The sequence below is a fragment of the Rhipicephalus sanguineus genome, chromosome 11 (genome assembly GCF_013339695.2).
Source record: "Rhipicephalus sanguineus isolate Rsan-2018 chromosome 11, BIME_Rsan_1.4, whole genome shotgun sequence".
Taxonomy (NCBI): Eukaryota; Metazoa; Arthropoda; class Arachnida; order Ixodida; family Ixodidae; genus Rhipicephalus; species Rhipicephalus sanguineus.
Genome location: NC_051186.1, coordinates 70,140,157 through 70,159,406, shown reverse-complemented (window position 1 = coordinate 70,159,406; position 19,250 = coordinate 70,140,157). Strand labels below are relative to the sequence as shown.

General features: G+C 48.0%; 1 protein-coding gene across 1 annotated transcript in view; it reads left to right on the top strand.

The window, feature by feature from the left end:
* Positions 1–19,250, top strand: part of LOC119374087 (sodium/hydrogen exchanger 10-like) — a 122,981-nt gene that overhangs the window by 82,084 nt on the left and 21,647 nt on the right. Inside the window, 12 exon segments of the mRNA XM_049410898.1 lie at positions 2,095–2,367; positions 4,453–4,713; positions 5,780–5,920; positions 8,928–9,044; positions 10,311–10,581; positions 11,287–11,430; positions 12,183–12,354; positions 12,999–13,080; positions 13,759–13,949; positions 15,145–15,315; positions 17,022–17,119; positions 18,669–18,729. Of these exon segments, the coding sequence (XP_049266855.1) occupies positions 2,163–2,367; positions 4,453–4,713; positions 5,780–5,920; positions 8,928–9,044; positions 10,311–10,581; positions 11,287–11,430; positions 12,183–12,354; positions 12,999–13,080; positions 13,759–13,949; positions 15,145–15,315; positions 17,022–17,119; positions 18,669–18,729 (1,914 nt within the window). The 5' untranslated portion in view covers positions 2,095–2,162.

Below are 19,250 nucleotides of genomic sequence, written 5' to 3'. Positions count from 1 at the left end.
GAAGGTTAATCCCTCCATCTCGACGACGACATTGCCAGGGATTAGCCGTGCACTTCGCGGTCACAGAATCAGGTGTACAGAAACTTGCTGTGCTCGCGCATGCGTATGTACTTGGTTATGATTATCATATTTTGATATCCGTGGCACGGAGCTTTTCCGGCCACTCTAAGAAATAAAATCCTTGAGTTCTTAGGTGAGTGAGAACGAGCAGCCTCCGCCGCCATGTTTTTTTTCTTCCCTCCTGTTGACGTCTGCTATAGATGTCCTTCCGCCGTTAACGTTTTCTTATCCTTACATTTTTTTTTTCCTTTGCTCCGGAAGTGTCGCAACCATATATTATATTTTTTTTGAAGTCTTAGCAAATTTTTTTTCGTTCCACACTATGAAATGATGACGCTGCTGGAATGTGAAAGTTTGAAAAGCGCCGATAATTAAAGCCAGGACGTTGTTTTCATCACCACCGTCGTCATCGTCGATGATGATGATGATCATGATGATGATGAATTGATTTTGAGGCCGTTGTTTTGCTGCGCCGCTTCCGCCCGCACTCTGTAACGAGGTGCAGTCGCCCGAATTCAAGCACCGCATTTACTCGCTTACTGCTACCACTCACTAACTTGTTGGTTAACGTTGGCTAAATATTGGCTTACGTTGGCTTAAGATGGCTGAATGATTGCTAGTGTCACCTATCCACTGCATTCACTCAATCTCTCCAGGCCAATGATATCGAGCTACCCGCCACGGTGGTCTAGTGGTTATGGTGCTCGACTGCTGACCTGCAGGTCGCGGGATCTAATTCCGGCCGCGGCGGCCGCATTTTCGATGGAGGCGAAAATGCTTGGGGCCCGTGTACTTAGATTTAGGTTCACTAAAGTACACCAGATGGTCGAAATTTCCCGGAGCCCTCCACTACGACGTCCCTCATAATCATATCATGGTTTTGGGACGTTAAATCCTAACAATTGTTTTATAATGATATTGCCCAACAATTGTTTTATAATTATATTGAGCCGTCTACATATTTTTCACTCAATGTGCCCGCTTGCCTAAGCGAACGACGTGGTTTTGCTGCATACTGCTCCAAATGCTACGATCCGCGAATGCTTCAGTGAAGGCGGTAATAGCGCCTCCCGGTGCTGTTTCTGAAAGCACTGTTAGCCTGGCAGTCGCTAGCGTCAGTGTCAAGGGCGCAGAGTGCTGCAGTCACGATTGTCAGCAGCAAACAGTGACGAACCGACATGTATTGATATTAATTTTTTTAGCTGCACTGCATGTTTGACCAGCTGCAACGCAAAAAAAAAAAAAAACCACGGAAGAAAGGTTACCTGCCAATGATTCTTCTTACTATCTGTTTTTAATTGTTGTACATTGTTTGTTGTTTCATAGCTTCACGCAGGTGGAATCAATTCATATATGGTATTTTATGGCACAAGGGCCAGTAGGAGCCAAAGAGCGGCTGAGCTGGAACGATACTGCTTCATATAAGATGCACAAATTTTGATAACTCAACGAGCTAAACATTTTTTTTCACAGACACATATTAACATTCTGTTAACATCGAAACACGGCCGCCGCTGATGGGACTCGAGCCCACGACCTACCTCGCGCTAATCGACACAATCGCACATACTGACGCATCGTTCTGACGATATGCGTAAGCTTCAACATTCAATCAATACTTTACCGATCCTCTAAATAATTCACACCCATCACCAAGTTACGTGTGCCCCACCACTTGAATGCTAGTCACATTATCGACTTAGAACGACATCTATATTTGGTACTGATTAATGATAAAAGAAGGCATGCGAGTGCAAACACGGTACACGAGATCAAGACAACACAAACAGCGCTTGTGTGTTGTCCTCACCTCTCGTGTCCGTGTTTGTACGCCTGCCTTCTTTGATCATAAATACATTAACGACAAGAAGCACCCTCAAAGCATGGACTCTGCCCGAATTCTGACCGATTGATTGATTGATTGATTGATTGATTGATTGATTGATTGATTGATTGATTGATTGATTGATTGATTGATTGATTGATTGATTGATTGATTGATTGATTGATTGATTGATTGATTCTTCTCTGCAGGCGGATAGCAGGAGGAGCCCACTGGAGTGACAGAGGAGACCGCCAGGAGGCGGGAGGTTGCGTCCAAGATGGCGACGACGACGACCACGACGACAGAGGGTGGTGGCGGCCTACTGGAGCACGTGGCCGAGAACATAGCCGAGCACGTGGCCGAGTACATACGCAGGAACGAGACGGCCCACAGCAACGAGCCACTCATGGAAGGGGAGGAAGAAGAATACTTCCGGGCAGCCGCACCGATACTCTTCCTCTTCGTCAGCTTCATACTCGGAAGTAAGGCTTCCTTCCTGCCTCTCCGCGCATTGAAGCTAGCAAAGGGGTGCAAACCCTTTGCACAGCTTTGACAGCTACTATATGATATGATTTCCACGTGAGTAAAGAGATTTAGTTTGTCCACAAACCATTCACTATTTGCGGATTACCGTGGGTTGGCGGAGGCGTAAGCGTAACCAGCCTGATTGGTGGCGACATCTGGTGTCGCAGAGCTCAATTAGTAGGGAATTTTTTTAGGGGCTCGTTTCTTTGTTAGACACAACCAAGTGAATCCAACAGACAATGAGGCCGGGGAAAGCATAGGGGGCATTAGGTGTTTTCTCTAGCTGTAGTGTAGTAATTATGACGTAAATTGAAATTAGCTAATGTGGACGAAGAAAACACCCTTACCGTCGGTGGGATCCGAACCCACAACCTTCAAAATGCGCGCTCATCCAGGCAATACACAGAGCCGTCAGAACCACAACAGACATACTGCGCACGGCGTTGCTCACAACGGCCATAACCCCTGACCCCCACGGCACCGCGCCCTGCTCCTTTGTGGTTATCAGAAATGAGCATATTTACTAACCTCAAACCACTATCTAGTTAACTTTCTTTGAACATGATAAATAATGAGCCTATCCGAAAAATCATTTCAGTAATACCCTCTTGATACCGCGCCTTATAACTTCCAATATGTAATCGAGGAGCAGGAGGAGAATGGAACTCACATGGTCCATTATACATTCGCCTAAGATGACTCGAAGGCGAAAGCCATCTCCTTCTTTTTAACACGAAAGTGTTTTATGCCGGGGTCCACCACGGCTCCACTGACGCATTTCCGTCACGGATATGACGTTGTCAAATATAAAGACTAACAGTGGGCAAAGAAAAAAAACCAGAAGAAAAAGTTCCGCCACCGGGAATCGAACTTACGATCCCTCGCTCCGCAGCGCGAAACGGTTCGGCCACGGACGGCACGTTCTTCGCAAGGCTAACGGCGAGCTATTTATATACACCATTTGCCGGTGGCTGTACTCAGAGATCTGTGTTACAGCGTGTTTTCGTTATCACTTTAGCGAGATGGCGCGAAGGGCTCGAAGAGCGCGCTTGAAAGGTCGTCGCCGTTGCGACGAGCGCCCGCGTCGACAGGGCGTGGTCGCTTGTGCGTGCGCTTATCTCGTGATCGCGGTGGTTTGTACGTCTCGCGTTGAGAGCACGAAGGTCACTTAGCTCACTGCAGCGGCCGCTTTTGCGAAAAGAGCGCGGTGCTCACGCAGAAATAAGTTACGAATGTAACAGTTAGTTCGCTCTCATCCTGTGTATGTTCGTTCCGTGCGTCCTTTCTGCTTGAGCAGCGCGTTGCAAGTTTCGAGCTGCTTGCCGTTCTTCGCGTGACATTACAATTTGTTGCTGTAGCATTCATTCCTTCGCCCTTGGGGCGAAAGAATGCGCAACAAACGCTCAACTACGTCTGTGAAGACACGTTTCACTTTCGTGTTACACCGATTCCTATGACAGAGGGATCAGCCATGTTTTTTCTTCTTCTCACTCGTTGTACTGATCCTCCCCCGCGCCCCTCCGGCGGCTTTCTGCATCCGTGATCGGCCCACTTTTGGCCAAAAGACGATGTCATGCGATGATGTCATCACGTGACGTCACGTTATGTGACATGATAATGATCTCACGACGACATCATCATGACGTCACAAACTTCAGCGACCTGTGATGTCCTGATGACGTCATATTGTGACGTCATCACGTCATGATAATTTTTTGCGTCAGTCGTGCTGCCGGCGCCGACGGTCAATTTGCGAGTTTGATTAGGCGTCTAAGGCTTTGGCCTTAAAAAGAGGGGCAGGCAGGCTAATCAGGGCTCAGCCCAGTAGGCTACCCTGCAATGGGGAAGGGGGCGAGGGGGGAAGAACATGTAATCAAGCTTAGCAATGGGGCCCGGGGAGAGACCCTTTAGATATATGCGAACATGTACAAATGGTGACATAACGCTTGCCGTAACGCTGAAACGCGGTCGAATCCTCTCACTAAACCGTCAGACAGAACATCCGCAACGATTTCTTTCTTTCTCTCTTCTATTCCCCTCAGCGTTGGTGCGTTTCCTGTTGAAGCGTCTCAACATCCAGCTGCCGTACACGGTGGTGCTGTTCGTGTTCGGCGCCCTGATGGGCCTGGTGTCGCGCCAGTACGATTCCCTGCAGATCTACACCTACCTCGCGCGCATCGACCCAAAGCTGCTGCTGCACATGTTCCTGCCCATACTGATCTTCGAGTCGGCCTTCGCCATGGACGCGCACACCTTCATGCGGTGTTTCACGCAGTGCATACTCATGGCCGTGCCCGGACTGCGTGAGTGAACCGCCTGGTCAATCAATCAATCAATCAATCAATCAATCAATCAATCAATCAATCAATCAATCAGTCAGTCAGTCAGTCAGTCAGTCAGTCAGTCAGTCAGTCAGTCAGTCAGTCAGTCAGTCAGTCAGTCAGTCAGTCAGCCCAGCCGATTTGTAATCAATGTACAATATGCACAGCACAACGTTAGACAATGGGCGTGAGAGGTTGCGCTCTCTTGTAAGAATATTTACCTTGTTGCTACGTTTCACAACTTGCTGTTCCATAGTGCTGTGTTGACCACCTGCGATGATCCTTTGTATGTGAAAATTGTGTTCTGCTCTATCTTCCCCAGCCTATTTAATGCCCCCAGTGGGCCCTTAGGGTATTTGAATAAATAAATAAAAACAGGAAACAAGCGCTGCGTAAAAGCGCACTACCTATCCGTCCGTTGCCTGCTGTAGCATCATAGATTACGAACTCGTGCGGTCTAACACGCTTAGTCAGTCAGTCAGTCAATTAGTTAGTAATGTCTTCTTTTCGTGGTTGCAATATCATCAATTCTTTTCTATGACCAACCCCGACGTGACGAGTTCTCGGCAAATCCGAGATTTCATTTGATATTTATTTATTTATTTATTTATTTATTTATTTATTTATTTATTTATTTATTTATTTATTCGTATAGCTTGTTAGAGTATGCAGTTGGGCGTGTTGGTGCAGATCCATAATGAAACATCGGCACACAGAAAGGGACGGGGAAAAAAAACGAGACAGGACGAAGCGCTGAAATGCAGAAACTTTTCAATCACCGAATGCAGCCCTAGGCTAATTTAGGTCCAACGAAATATTTTTTTTCGATGGATAATAGAAGGTACCGACCACGAAACAGCACTTCGTCCTGTATCGACTTTTTCCCTGTTCCTTTCCGAGTGCTGAAGTTTCATTATGGATTCGTATAGGCTAAACAACAATACTGAAAATCAAGCACACAGCCGTCAACTATCGAGTCAACACAACAGCAGTTCGCCTACGTTCTCGCTGCTTCACTACTTTCAATGTATACACGAATGGTTCTCAGTGATCTGCGCCGGACTGACGGCCTTCCTGTCGGTGAACCTGTTCGTGAGTTACGAGTGGGGTTGGCACAGCGCGTTCCTCTTCGGCTCCATCCTCAGCGCGACTGACCCCGTGGCCGTGGTGGCGCTTCTCAGGGACGTCGGTGAGTCAATATTCCTTCTGTCTGATCCCCTTTATGACATTGCTTTATTGCGATAGCAATTATATAGACACTCTCGACTGGTTTTTGCCATCGGCGTCGCCGTCATGTTCCGTATAAAGCCCAAATTGATAACATCCCCCCGCGCATCGTGTGTTCTACCCGCGGGTAAACGCGCGCGGGCGAGGACAGTGAACGCGGCTGCCATGAACGCAGCTGCGATGAACGCAGCTGGCAGCCTTACTTCGTATAATATTACAATTTGTTGTTGCTATCGCATTCATTGCTTCGCCCTTGCGGTGAAACTGGGATTTTTTGGTATTGATAATTATGTATGTACGTCTGTATTGTAGATAATTACTACCCAGCACGCTTTAACGAGACATGCATTTATATTAGTTTAATTAGACTTCAACTTGTTTGCCACTATGCTTGCACGGTAATTCATGTTTTGCCCATTATTCTTATTTGCAATGTTAGGATTCGCTTGCTTTTTTGCTTATCGAAACTCCAACAAGCCTTTGGCTACAGGTCCGACAAGTGTTTGCAATATGTTCACTTGTACTGTGGAAATAAACATTCATTCATTCATTCATTCATTCATTCATTCATTCATTCATTCATTCATCGCGTTCCTTAGTATCGCATTGCGCGTGCAGCCAGTTCATCTTGGAAAAAACAAACATCGTGAAAAAAAAAGTTCCCGGGAGCTGAAAGTTAAGCGAGTTTGTTAATGAGGTGCTGACACGAAAATTTTGAGTTGTCGTTTTTTTTCTGTTTTTTTTGGGGGGGGGGGTAAATGAAAGGTCAAGCCCTCACACGACACTAACACTAACGACAGAACAAGTGGTATAACTTCAAACTGAAATTCATGTATAGCCGACACACGCCTTTTTGTCGGCTACTTGCCAGTTGTTTATTTCGCGCTGACGCTTAAAAACACGTGCGCGTCGAGATTAAATTTTTAAGCGCTACGCTATCGCTTGTCTTGTCCTTATATGCGTCTTTTTCATTTCGTGCAGTCAGTCTATTATGGAAGGGTGAAAAAATTACGCAGAAAAAAAAAGGTGACGCCGAAGTGGGCTTCCCCTCACGAAGACTGTTACTGCGGGAAAGCCCGCTTTGACGAGCGATGTAAATCTCGGCAAGGGTCTTCTAAGAAAAGTAGGATGCTACGTCGCCAAAGGCTCGTCAGAAACAGCTCTGAAGGCCTGTCAGCACTTGACGTTTCGGCGTTCTTAACGTGATAAAAGACGGCGCGGCCGGGCGTGTGTAGTTATGTACATAACTAAGGAAACTTTGCGGCGCATATTGAACGAAGACACATAACACAAATGTAAAATGGTGGCTCAATGTAAAAAAAAAAATGGTTTCGGCAACCTGATGGCAACGCATTGCAAAGTGTGTGGATGCTACCCCAAGTTCACTCAAGCAAAGTTTATAGTTAGAGTAAAAGAAAAGACGGAGAGAGAAGTAATAGATGCATATTACGTAAGGCAAAGGGGCGACGCCCCTTTGCCTCGTCCAGTGTAGCGCTCGTCCAGCGCTCGTCCAGTGTACTGTGTTCCTGCGTCCTCGTCCTTTTTTTTTTTTGCGCTGTTTTTCCCCAGCGACGCCTGCGTCAGCACGGCTTCACTATCACTTCGAGATAAAGAGATTAGTTTTCTCAGCAACACGTCGCGGTTCTTTGGTTGTTAAGAAAAAAAAACTGTGATGCGCGCGCATATCAGCATGCGTTTTGTCTGTGCCATAAGATCTTCTTTCCACATTGGAATAAAATTAGTTGGAAGTTTGTGCCCCTCCTGTTCTTTTGTGTTACGTGTCTTCGTTCAATTTGCGCCGCAAAGATTCCCAATATATGAATCAGTAGTAACTAGCTCAAACCAGGATTCTGCTAGTGCAGTTAAGGAGCGCAAACAAAACCCCGTGACAGTGACGCCTTTTTTCACTCTTAGCGTGCTTCACCACAAACCTTTATGCACGCCTCACAACACAGCTCACCTATAGTGTGAAAAAGCTGACTTTAGAAACGGAAACTGGAGTAACGCATTCGAGATGTCTCATAAGACTGCCCCTGTGTGCGTGCGTGACCGCCCAGAGTGCAATCATCAAAGCACGCTTCTCCACAGTGAGAGGATTTGTCAGGAGAAGCAGACTTCGCCCACCGCGCTTGCTGTCACGGGTCTTAAAGAAAGAACGAATTATGGCGTTTGACAAGCCTAGACAACGATACCATTATGAAGCGTACATCAGTGGTGGGCTCCGGGACGATTGATACTGTCCCTGCACTTACAAATCTTGCCTTGTCCGATTCTGATAGGAGGCCCTCCCACAGTTCTTACTTTTGGACCTCCTTCTGAAAATGTTGTACCTTCATAGAGGTATTGTACTTTGCGATTCAGTTAATAAACTTGGAACTTAAAACAAGGGGCTCTAACGCGCGCCGAAGTCTAAGCATACGGTTGTTTTTTGCACTTTGGCGCCCATCGAAATGCGGTTGCCACGGCGGCTTTTTCTTTTTTTTTATTTTAGGTTTAGTACTACCAATTTTCAGAATAAAACCCCAATAACTCGGCTTAGACGGTGCCCCGGCACGTGCGTATCCATGCGTTCACTTTTGTATCGCCGTGGGCAGTTTCATAAATCACGAGCAACGCGGGAACAAAAGCGCGACAACCGACACCAAGATCGTCCGTTTCCCCTGTCGATTACATGGCGATACTATATGTATTGTCATAAAATCACGGTGTTGATGGTAGCGCCAACGCGATGGCGGTGGCGATTACCGCGCTCGGCAGTGCGTTAATGCGGTGGCATGCGGGAAATCGCAGTGCAGTTGTCGCCACCCGAAAGCCTTCAGAGCAACTCATGGGACGTTTCCAATTTTCCTTCTTCCTTTTGACTACAGCTTGCGATAATTTTTTCATTATTCTCACAAATGTCAACTTTTTCAGAGCGCGCATTGAGAGCATCTTGTCACAATTTACCCACGTACGACTGATTGCCGCAGGCACGTCAAAGATCTTGACCACGATCATCGACGGTGAAGCTCTACTCAACGACGGATCGGCCATCGTCATCTACGAAGTGCTCGTGGAGCTCGCCGTACCCGGAAGAAGCATGACAGGTGGGCGGTTCTTAACAGTAGTAATATAGATAGATTGCTGTGAAGTCACTGAAACAGCCACGTCGGAGCACCAACATGGCGGGACGCGAACTTTGTGACGTCACGTTAGTGTTATCGGTACATCGCATGCTGGTTCCTTCGCTATTTATGCACACAGGCCCAATGACGTTCCAGCGACGTCGTTGTCACACTGAAGCAGGTTAATCGCCGCGTGGTTACACTGCCTTGACGTCATGTAAGCCGCCATGTTGGAGCCACGTTATGCGTCCATGACGTCACGTGCAAGCTATCAATTAACAGCTTCAATCGTTGGTCGCAGTGGCATAAATCCAGCAATCACAAGGGCGGACGCACATCTTGCCATGGCGGCCGTATTGTTTTTTTTTTATATAAATATAGGTTTTAGTTTTAATGATATAAAAATTAAAATCACGCTTCGAATTAAAATTTGAAACCGAGCACTGGTTCCAAGTTCGCATAATTGCTTTGTGCTACTGTGTCTTCTCGGGAAACCGGTCGAACGGGAGTTGCGATTTCCATACAGTCTCACACAGCCGAAGGTACTGAACACAGCTATAGGCACTACAATATAACAGGCGTTAAAAGGAAAAGTTGAAAGCGCTCATACTTAACTGCCAGGCAATTCAAATTTCATGTTTGAATGATAAATCTCAAGAGAGGGGGGGGGGGGGGCACTTGCAAAGGGTGCGTCCCCAGCCTGAACACGAGGGGCGCCAGGACACCCCTTACACCCAGTGATTTATGACAGTGGTTGGTCGCCCTGCTAACCACAGAAAAATCTTCGCTCATTTACATTCCTCTGATCTGTCATCGACTAAAAGAAAATAATAATTAGATTAGAAAGGACGTAAGAATTGGCTTGTTGGTGGTGATACATGGTGAAACTAGTGGAGTGGAGTGGAGTGGAGTGGAGCACAATAAAGGCACGGACAAAGAAAGTGACGACAGGACGATGCGCTGTTGGAATTCTGTTGGAATTCTGTTGGATTCTGTCGGAAGTAAGCGCATCGTCCTGTCGTCACTTTCTTTGTCCGTGTCCTTTTTTTGTGCGCCACAAGTTTCACCATGAATCTTTAGATGAATAGAGGAATAAAAATCCTTGTTTTCGGAACGAATCAAGATCACGGGAGCGCGTGCTTCGGTGCTTCTGCAAGCTCGATTCGTTCCGGAAGCAAGGATTTTTATTCGAGGAGAATGCGGGTTCAACACGAGAGACACAACGGCGGGCATGCGTGCTTTCCGCAGCGGCCGACATCGCGTGGATGTTCTGTCGCATCTCATTCGGCGGTCCCCTGCTGGGCCTGGTGGTTGGCAAGCTGTCGGTGTGGTACCTGTCCAAGGTATTCAACGACTCGGTCATCGAGATCACGATTACGCTCAGCGCGGCCTACATCACCTACTACCTGGCCGAGACCGTGCTCCAGGTGTCCGGAGTGCTCGCGGTCGTCGCCCTGGGCGTCGTCATCAGCGCCAACAAGGTCAGCATCAGCCCCGAGGTCGAGGAGTTCGTCCACAGGTGAGCGGTGTGCCCTTCTGTCATATCCATTGGGAATAGCTTACAGTGACGTCATCGTACACGGCCGCCATCTTAGAGGGCTATAGAGTACAACCATTCTTTATGTACTGTACGTTCGCTCATGCGTTTGTCTCTGTGCGTGTATTTAGACGCGCAAGATGGAAAATTTTCGAGGGGGGGGGGGGAGTGTTAACCCTCACCCTTAACTCCCCCTGGCTACGCCAGTGCTATAGAGTGTCCACGGGTGAGTGCCCTTTTGGCTGCCATTGGCATAGCGAATGCGGTCACGCCATTCTAAAGGTTTGTATTACTAGACCTTCGCGGCAACAATGAAATATTGTACATCACGTAGTTGCAATTGTCATCAGGACCTAATAGTCTTTGGATAATCCAAATTTACATTTAGCTACCTCTTGTGTGAAAAAAAAAAGAAACCGAAGCCCACATTCACAAAAAGATCTCACGCTAGGAAGCTTCGTAAGGACAAATTTCGTAAGACTGGGTGGTTGTACGAGTTCGTAGTTATTAGAAGTTGTGAGGGCTGTTTTACTTCAACGCTTTTGCAAGCTCGACTTGTGCATAACTGCTGAACGAACGCCTTCATTCGCGACTTAGAATATGATTCGTCGAGAGTGCTAGAAGTTTTGGTTATCGCTCATCGAAGATGATGTGCTCTGTCGTGACGCCGCTTGTTGTGGCCCACAGCTTCTGGGAGATGCTGTCCTACCTGGCGAACACGCTCATCTTCATCATCGTGGGCATCGTGATCACCGAGAGATCGGTGTCCTTCATCGAGAAGAACGACCTCTTTCTCATCCTCATCACCTACATCGCCATCACCGTGTTCAGGTGAGTGTTCTCACCTCCTTCACTTTTTCAATAGAGACGACCCTAATGAGGCGACTTGGAGAGAGATATATGTTTGTTGTGATAGAAAAACTGGGAGCTACGTGGGCCTGAATCAAAATTCTGACCTGCTACTCAGCGTTGGGGAAAGGCAGTGGTTGCAAAGGTAGAGAACATGTTAATTATGAGAATTAAGACGGTGGTGAGGAAACTTGAGCAGCCAAAGGATCTTGAATATCTCTTTTCCATTCTGACGTTGATGACAAAGATACGATGCTGGTGGGAGAGGGAGAGATCAAGAATAGGAAGGGCAAGGCGGGAAAGCCAAACGAACAGACGTACGGTTTGCTACCCTACCCAGAGGACACGGGAAATGGGGGAGTGGAAATGGAGCGTGGGTCCTGAGTGCACGCGAAATAAATATCCTGCTACGTACAGTCGCGCTCAATATGACTAGCAACGCAGGAGCGCGTGGCCCACGAGCACAAAGATTGCGCGTGACATCAACTTCCCGTCATTTCCGTAACTTTATAAATATTATTTTCTTATGCGGGATCATCTACAAGTGAGAGAAACAACGTTTAGTTGTTGGAATGGTGTCTTTTCGAAGCTTTGCGCAATCTTTGAGCTCGTGAGGCCACGAGTTCTCGTGTTGCAAGTCATATTGAATGCGACTGTAGATGCTCTCTATAATGAAGACTTCTTGTTATACGGTTTTGCATCTTGTTACCCATTCTCGCACGCCGATCCCGCAGGTTGTTGATGATCGGTATGCTGAGCCCGATCCTGACTCGTCTCGGCTACGGCCTCAAGTGGCAGGACGCCATCATCATGACCTGGGGCGGACTCAGGGGAGCCGTCGGCCTCGCCCTCGCGCTGTCCGTCGCCGAGAGTCGCTACATCAACAGGGCCAAGATAGGCAACAAGGTACACTGATCCCTTCCTTGTCCAATGTCGTGTCGCAGGCTTTCCTGTGGCTGTTTGGCGTGATTGAACGATATGGGGGCAATGAAAGTTGAACAAGACACTGGGCTGCGTCACATTCTTTTGCGTAAGAACAAGTCGTTCTTGTCAATAAAGGCAAATGTTCCTTCATTCGTCTCCGTCAGCTCAGACAGATCTCGACAAGCCTGATCAGAGGTTCCAGCTACGGGAAGGCAAGGGTTCGCGCGACTCTCGTCTCTCCTATTCCCGAAGAAGCGTCGTAATTTTTTTCCCAATCTAGAATTCCCTTTCGCTTTCAAATCAACGCACCCGTTTAACGCTATTCAACCGCGTCCCGTCAGACATTTCCTATTGTCCTCAACTATTGTCTATAGACTTGTCTATTGTCTCACTTGTGTCAAGCTATTGTCCAGACTGTTGTCTATTGTCTAGACTTGCCTACTTGTCTCAACTACTGTTTAGACTATTATCTATAGAATTGTCTAGACCAATTGGATCGATCTCGGTGCTTCGTTTCCGTTTAACCGTCTTTCCCGGTTACAAGGGTAGCAAACCTATAGCCTGCATTAATCTAACTGATCTCATCACCATTCCTCTCTCGCTCTCTCTTTGTTTCTCTCACGCAGATCCTGATCCAAGTTTCGGGCATCGTGATCTTGACTCTGCTTGTCAACGCCACCACGACGAATTTCCTCCTGAGGATTCTGGGTAAGAGGCTACAAATGATTAGAAGCGGGCAGGACACGTCGAGGTCCATTTTAAGGTTCATTTCGAGGTCCTTGCACGTTGTCCTTGTCCCGCCCTGGGCAACTAGCCCAGGGCGGGACAAGGATAACGCGCAAGGAGGAAAAAGAACACAAAAAAGTTCAAGTGCAATCCTTGAACATAGTAACTTTTAGCGAAACAGAAATGACACAAAAGAGACGACAGGACGCAGCGCTACTCTCAACTGACGTCATTTCATTGCGTCACACACCTTTATAAGAAAGCATAGACCTGAAGATCGCGCGCAGTAAGAGAGCAGCGCCGTGTCCTGTCGTCTTTATTGAGTCATTTTTTCGCTAGAGGTTACTATGTACAAGCACCAACTAGCCCGTCAACACATTGTGTTAAAGCAGTTCTTGAACTCTCTTCGCATTTCTCCGTGTGTGTAAAAGTTTCCTTTTTTTTTGTCAGCTTTCCTCCTCGATAATGTCGTTGATTCGAAGCTACTGCGCATGCCTTACTGTTCATCACGGAATTTGCCATAGCCAATTCTGTTTCAAACAATAAAGCATTGCCAGTACTCCGTCTGGCCCTTTCTTTCTTTCTAATGTTCTTGCGCTAATAACGTCTCTATACGCGGCTGTGGTTTGTGAGGTACTACAGGTCTCCATATGTACGCAGGCATGAACGCACTGTCGGCGTGGAAGCAGTCGAACATGGTGAACGCGGTGCGACACCTGCGCGAGGTTCAGAAGCGCTCGCTGCAGGTGCACCGCGAGGACGTGTTCCTGACGGACGCCGACTGGAAGTACGTCGAGCAGTACACCGCCATAGGGAACCCCTACAACCCCAAGGACAGCGGACAGGACGCGGTGAGGAGGATTTACATAAACTCGAACGAAAGAAAAGAGTCCTTTGACTCTTCTTGAGAGTCCTGACTTTCCATGTATGTGAATCTCTTTAAAGAGGCACGTCAACTCTCTTTGTATATTATTATTCTCTCGTCGGAGAGTCGTGTGACCCACAAGAGAGTCCACGTGTCCCTTTAAAGAGATTCACATGCATGGCAAGTCAGAATCTCACCGAAAAGAGTGACACATAGTCTGTTTTTTATTAGAGCGTATGTACAGCAGCTCGAAGCCCGAACAAAACGTAGCAGCACGACTGCAGAGTGTGATCCAGCTTGCGAGAGGCACTTCGAACCGACAACTCAGGGCCTGTCAGGTTCTGTTAGACAATCGATGAGTACAAAGGGTGCGATTGCCGTAACTAGGAACCGCATCCACAGATCCTGTAAGGCTACATGAGGTCATCCTGTCAGGCTCTATGAGTACGCGATTGCCGTGTCCAGGACTATATGAGGTCATCCTGTCAGGCTTCTCTAAGTACCAAGGACATAATTGCCGTATGAAGAGCCGCATCCATATATCCTTTGAGGCTTTATAAGGCCATTGTATCAGACCCTGTAACTACCAAGGATGCGATTACCGTGTGAAGAGCCGCATCCACAGTTCTTGTCAGGCTTTGCAAGGTTCTGGTAAATTCTGGAAGTCGGATACGACCGCGCGCTAGCGATCCGATTTGAAGCGTTCATTTATCATAGCTGCATCGAGCAGGCTCTGACAGGCGCCATTAGGACAAGTTCTGAGAACCAGATGCGATAACGCGTGTGACGGAAGTGCGACATGGCGTATACCATCTGCACCCTACAGATTAAGTGAGGTTTCCTTACGACCAAACAATTTCCAACATCAGGGTACGGTCGCCAGCCTACTTGCATATACCAGCAACCACGTCTATGACGTTCTGTGACGTTCGATAAAGACCCGAGAAGTTGTAAGAGCACCAACAACGGTGTTTCACAAGCTTTCTCTTTTCTTCTCTTTCGTATACGTTCTAGCAGTCGGACCGATACGTTTTAGACCAGTTGCGTGTCGTGTAGGGTATACGTCACACGGTGTATCTCCCGCTTTCCTTCGCCCCTCTCCCTTCTCCCCCCCACGTGCGTCATTTCGCACGCACTTACAAAACGCCACTAATGGCTTCCCGTTCCAACTGTATATACAGGACGACCACAACCGAGCGTGCAACAGCGCTCTGCCTGCGTACATGTTCCGCAAGCTGAGCCACGTGTCCCTCTGTCCCGACTGCTCGGAGCACCACCTGTGCCAGCCGTCGCAGCAGGAGAAGGACGAGATGCTCAACGAGGCACGCATCCGCATGATCTCCGCCCAGAAGGTACTATAGCCACGACTGTTACGTCACTCTGGCTACGCCATCGCCCAACATTTTAAGGCGAAAGCCTTTAATGTCTCATACTCGCGGTGTCCGTTGTCCGTCCGTGCCCTGGAACGGTGCCAGCTGTGGCCTCTCCCCCTCACACTCTCTCAGCAATCACGTGATGGCACAGCTGCGCAACTGTTGCACAACGCGGCGGCGGTGTCCGTCCGTGCCCCCTCACACTCTCAGTAATCACGTGATGGCACAGCGGCGCGCGCGGCAACGCTCCTTCATCAGACGTCTCGTTGCAGCAGTCGAGTTAGTCGGATTAAAGTCCCTAGATTTTAAGTGCGAATGCACTTTATAAGCGACCCTGAATCCGCCGTCCCATAGCAACGGCGCGAGGAAAGGAGAGGAGCGTCTGTAGCAACGGCGCAGCGACGTCACACCCCACGTGACTGCGCGCGCTCCGCCTCCTCACCGCGGTTTGCGCGGGCGCGCGCCGGCTCCGCACCGCTCTTCTATCGCGGCTCCTTCTCTCGCCATTCGCTCTCTCTCCTCCCGGCGCCCCACTCTCCCGTCCGCTGGCTGGGCGCCTCTCGAAATGTGTGCTCGAGACGCCGCTGTGAAACGCCAACGGCGACCACAAGGCTGAGATTATGGCCGTCAGGTACAATGACAACACAAACAGGTGCTGATGAATGTGTAAATAAATGGTTACGGTACAAATCCTCGTCTCGTCATTAATTTACGCCATTAAAATTACTGCGCCGTGTACTCTCGGCGCAAGAAATGCATTCGCATTTCCTCACGATTCCCTTCGGGGAGGTGGGGGCATTTTTCCCTTTTACCTAAGAAAGAAGAGGGAAAAATCTAGGGACTTTAAGTCGGATGGCTCCCAAGCGGCCCGGTGATGATTCCACGGCAAGCGGTTCGGAGAAGCGCCCCAAGAATGTCGATTCCCTTGATACCATGGCATAGTCAGTAGAATGGCTACAGGCATTCGCCGAACACACTTTGGAATTTACAAAGTGTCCTTCAATTCTTTTTGTGAGCTGAGGCTGAGAAATTTTTGTGCAATCGGCGAACAAGGTCGCCTGCAGCGTGACTATGGCCAAGGAAAAGCGGTAGAGTATTTTGACGGCGGCCGGCATGTGGGCCTCCGCCTTTTTTTTTTTTTCGAATGACGGCCCAACTGGATGCTGCTGGCCGAGCGCTGTCAATGCGATAAAGCGCCCACAAAACGCTGCAGGCGACCTTATCACCGATTGCACGCTCGAGAGCAGTACGATGGCGGTGCGCAAGCACTCCGTCACGTGTCATTTTTCCTATTTCGCGGACCTTCTTTACAACGCGGGGGAAAAAAAAGGACTACGTGAGACATATCGGAGAGGAAACAACTCATTCGGTGTTTTCCGAAGGTGCTCTACAACTCTGCGACCATTCTTCGAGTCTTCAGCCAATACTTGTTCTTCTTGTACTTTGCTCACAGTGCATGCTTACGTAGTTTCGTTTTCGTTTTTTTTTTATGAATCTCCGAAACCACCGACGCTCCTTCTACCAACGCAACTATTTAAAAAAATTATCTATATAAACGTTGCCTTCTACGGCAATCTCGCGTTTTTTCTAGTCTTTGTCTCTCATCTGCGATACAATGGCTTCTTCAAGATTTAGGCCTAGCTTGTGATGTCAGGCTTGTCAACCCCTCTCTCTTTTTTTCCTAGGTGCATTACTGGCGTCAGTTCGAGTCCGGACTGCTGCTCCGGGACAGCGCATCGGTCCTCGTTTCCGCCGCCGATGCCGTCGCTGACAAGCCTGACCAGTAAGCACAATTTCTTTAATTGATCTTTAATTGACCGTCATCAAGCTGATCAACTTCACACCTATTTCATCATTAGCGGTAGTTTCCCAGTAGTCACATGACTACGACAACCTGGGTCTAAATCATGCTGCGTCTTTGGTTATAGAAGAACGCAATGTGATTGTCTTTTTCTAATCAATGGGCTTTTTATTGCGACAGCAATTATATGGACAGCCTCGACGTGTCTTTGCCGTTGCCGTCATGTCCCGTATAAAGTCCAAGTTGATAACATCCCCCCGCGCATCGTACGTTCTATCGCGAGTAAAAGCGCGCGAGCTGGGACGGCCCATCTCCGTCGCTTGGAAGGAGCATGCGATAACACCACCCCGTTCGGGAGGCCTGACGTCGAAGCAGAGAGGGAACTCACCGCCCGTCTTGAACGAGCATGAAAAGACGCCAACGCGGGGAGGGGTGGGGGGGAGGTCGCTTGAGCAGCAACTTTGAACTTTGATTCTAAGGGCGCGGTCGCGATCGCTGGCGCGCGCGCTATCTCGGCAGCCATCAGCGTGCGGCTCGGTACCCTTCTACATGCTGCGCTTTCAACGCTAAGAGACTGTGCGGAAAGAGCATCTCTCCCTGGAGCGGCCGTATTCTCTTACACCACCGTTTTGTAGAATTACGCGAGATCGGACCCAAAAGAGTTAGCTGCCAGCCTCACTTCGTAGAACATTACAATTAGTTGCTATCGCATTCATTGCTTCGCCCTTGCGGTGAAACTTGACTTTTTTTAGCTACTTCACTCACTTGCGATGACGTCGTGTGATATCGCGTAATAAAAATGGAACGGAGGAGGGTTCCCTGGCTGCTGTACAAGTAGCGGCGATCGTTAACGAGTTGTCAGCGAAAATGAGCTCACACGCGGTTGTCTCATTAAGAGACGTCAACAACTCTGGTTAAGGCGACTGTGAAGAGTCGACAGTTCTCTTATATTAAACGATGACACACATTTGTACGAACGCTGAACAGTTTGTTCAGCATCAGTTAACGTTGTATTCAAATCCTTACGCTCAACAAATCCAACGGTCCCACATATCTGCTTCACTGTAAGCCCCTCGTGTAATGCCCAGAAATAACTTTTACGGCACGCGCAAAAAAAAAATGAAATGAATAATGATGATAATAATAATAATAATAATAATAATAATAATAATAATAATAATAATAATAATAATAATAATAATAATAATAATATAGATCTGGGGTTTAACGTCCCAAAACCACAATATGATATGAGAGACGCCGTAGTGGAGGGCTCCGGAAATTTCGACCACCCGGGGTTCTTTAACGTGCACCTAAATCTAAGTACACGGGCCTCAAACATTTTCGCCTCCATCTAAAATGCAGCAGCCGCGGCCGGGATTCGATCCCGCGACCTTCGGGTCAGCAGTCGAGTGCCATACCCACTAGACCACCGTGGCGGGGCCAAAAAAAAAAAGTGGTCGTAAGGTTAATGGGGAAGAACAACCGGGTCACGTGATGCGGAAGCGTAGAGCTTTGATTCTCTCTGCAGGTTTATCACTGTGGACGAACTGCGCAAGAACTGGGAGGTCAACAGGGTCTACAAGTGGTTGGTGAGTGACCAGCAATAAATTGTACATATCTTCAATCTCGCTTTCACAACTCACGCATCTTGATGAAGGAAATCGACCAATTTGAATTTGAATCGATCAATCTGAAAAAGAATAATAATAATGCAAAGAAGATGACAGTTACGTTGCCACTTGAAACGAATACTTTCCCATATCACATATATGCGTAATTTCTCAAGGGGATTTGAAGTCAGGATTCGAGAAACGTCGATACCGATCGGCAGAATGACCTAAATCTGGACGCCGATTCTGAAATATAAGTTTTTGTTCGACGGCATATGTCTCAACACATGTTGGCCACATGGGCTGCCTCACGAAAAGAAAGCTTGACACCATATCTGTGTAGCTCATGGAGATAATTATTAAGAAAAAAAAGAAACATCAAAAGAAGGCAGCCATGTGCGGGGTGGGCTGCCAGCGAAAGGTTCGCGGGCCGCGTGTTTCAGATCCCTAGTATAATATAGCCTAAAGGGAGACAGTAACGCTACGCGAACTATGCCGCC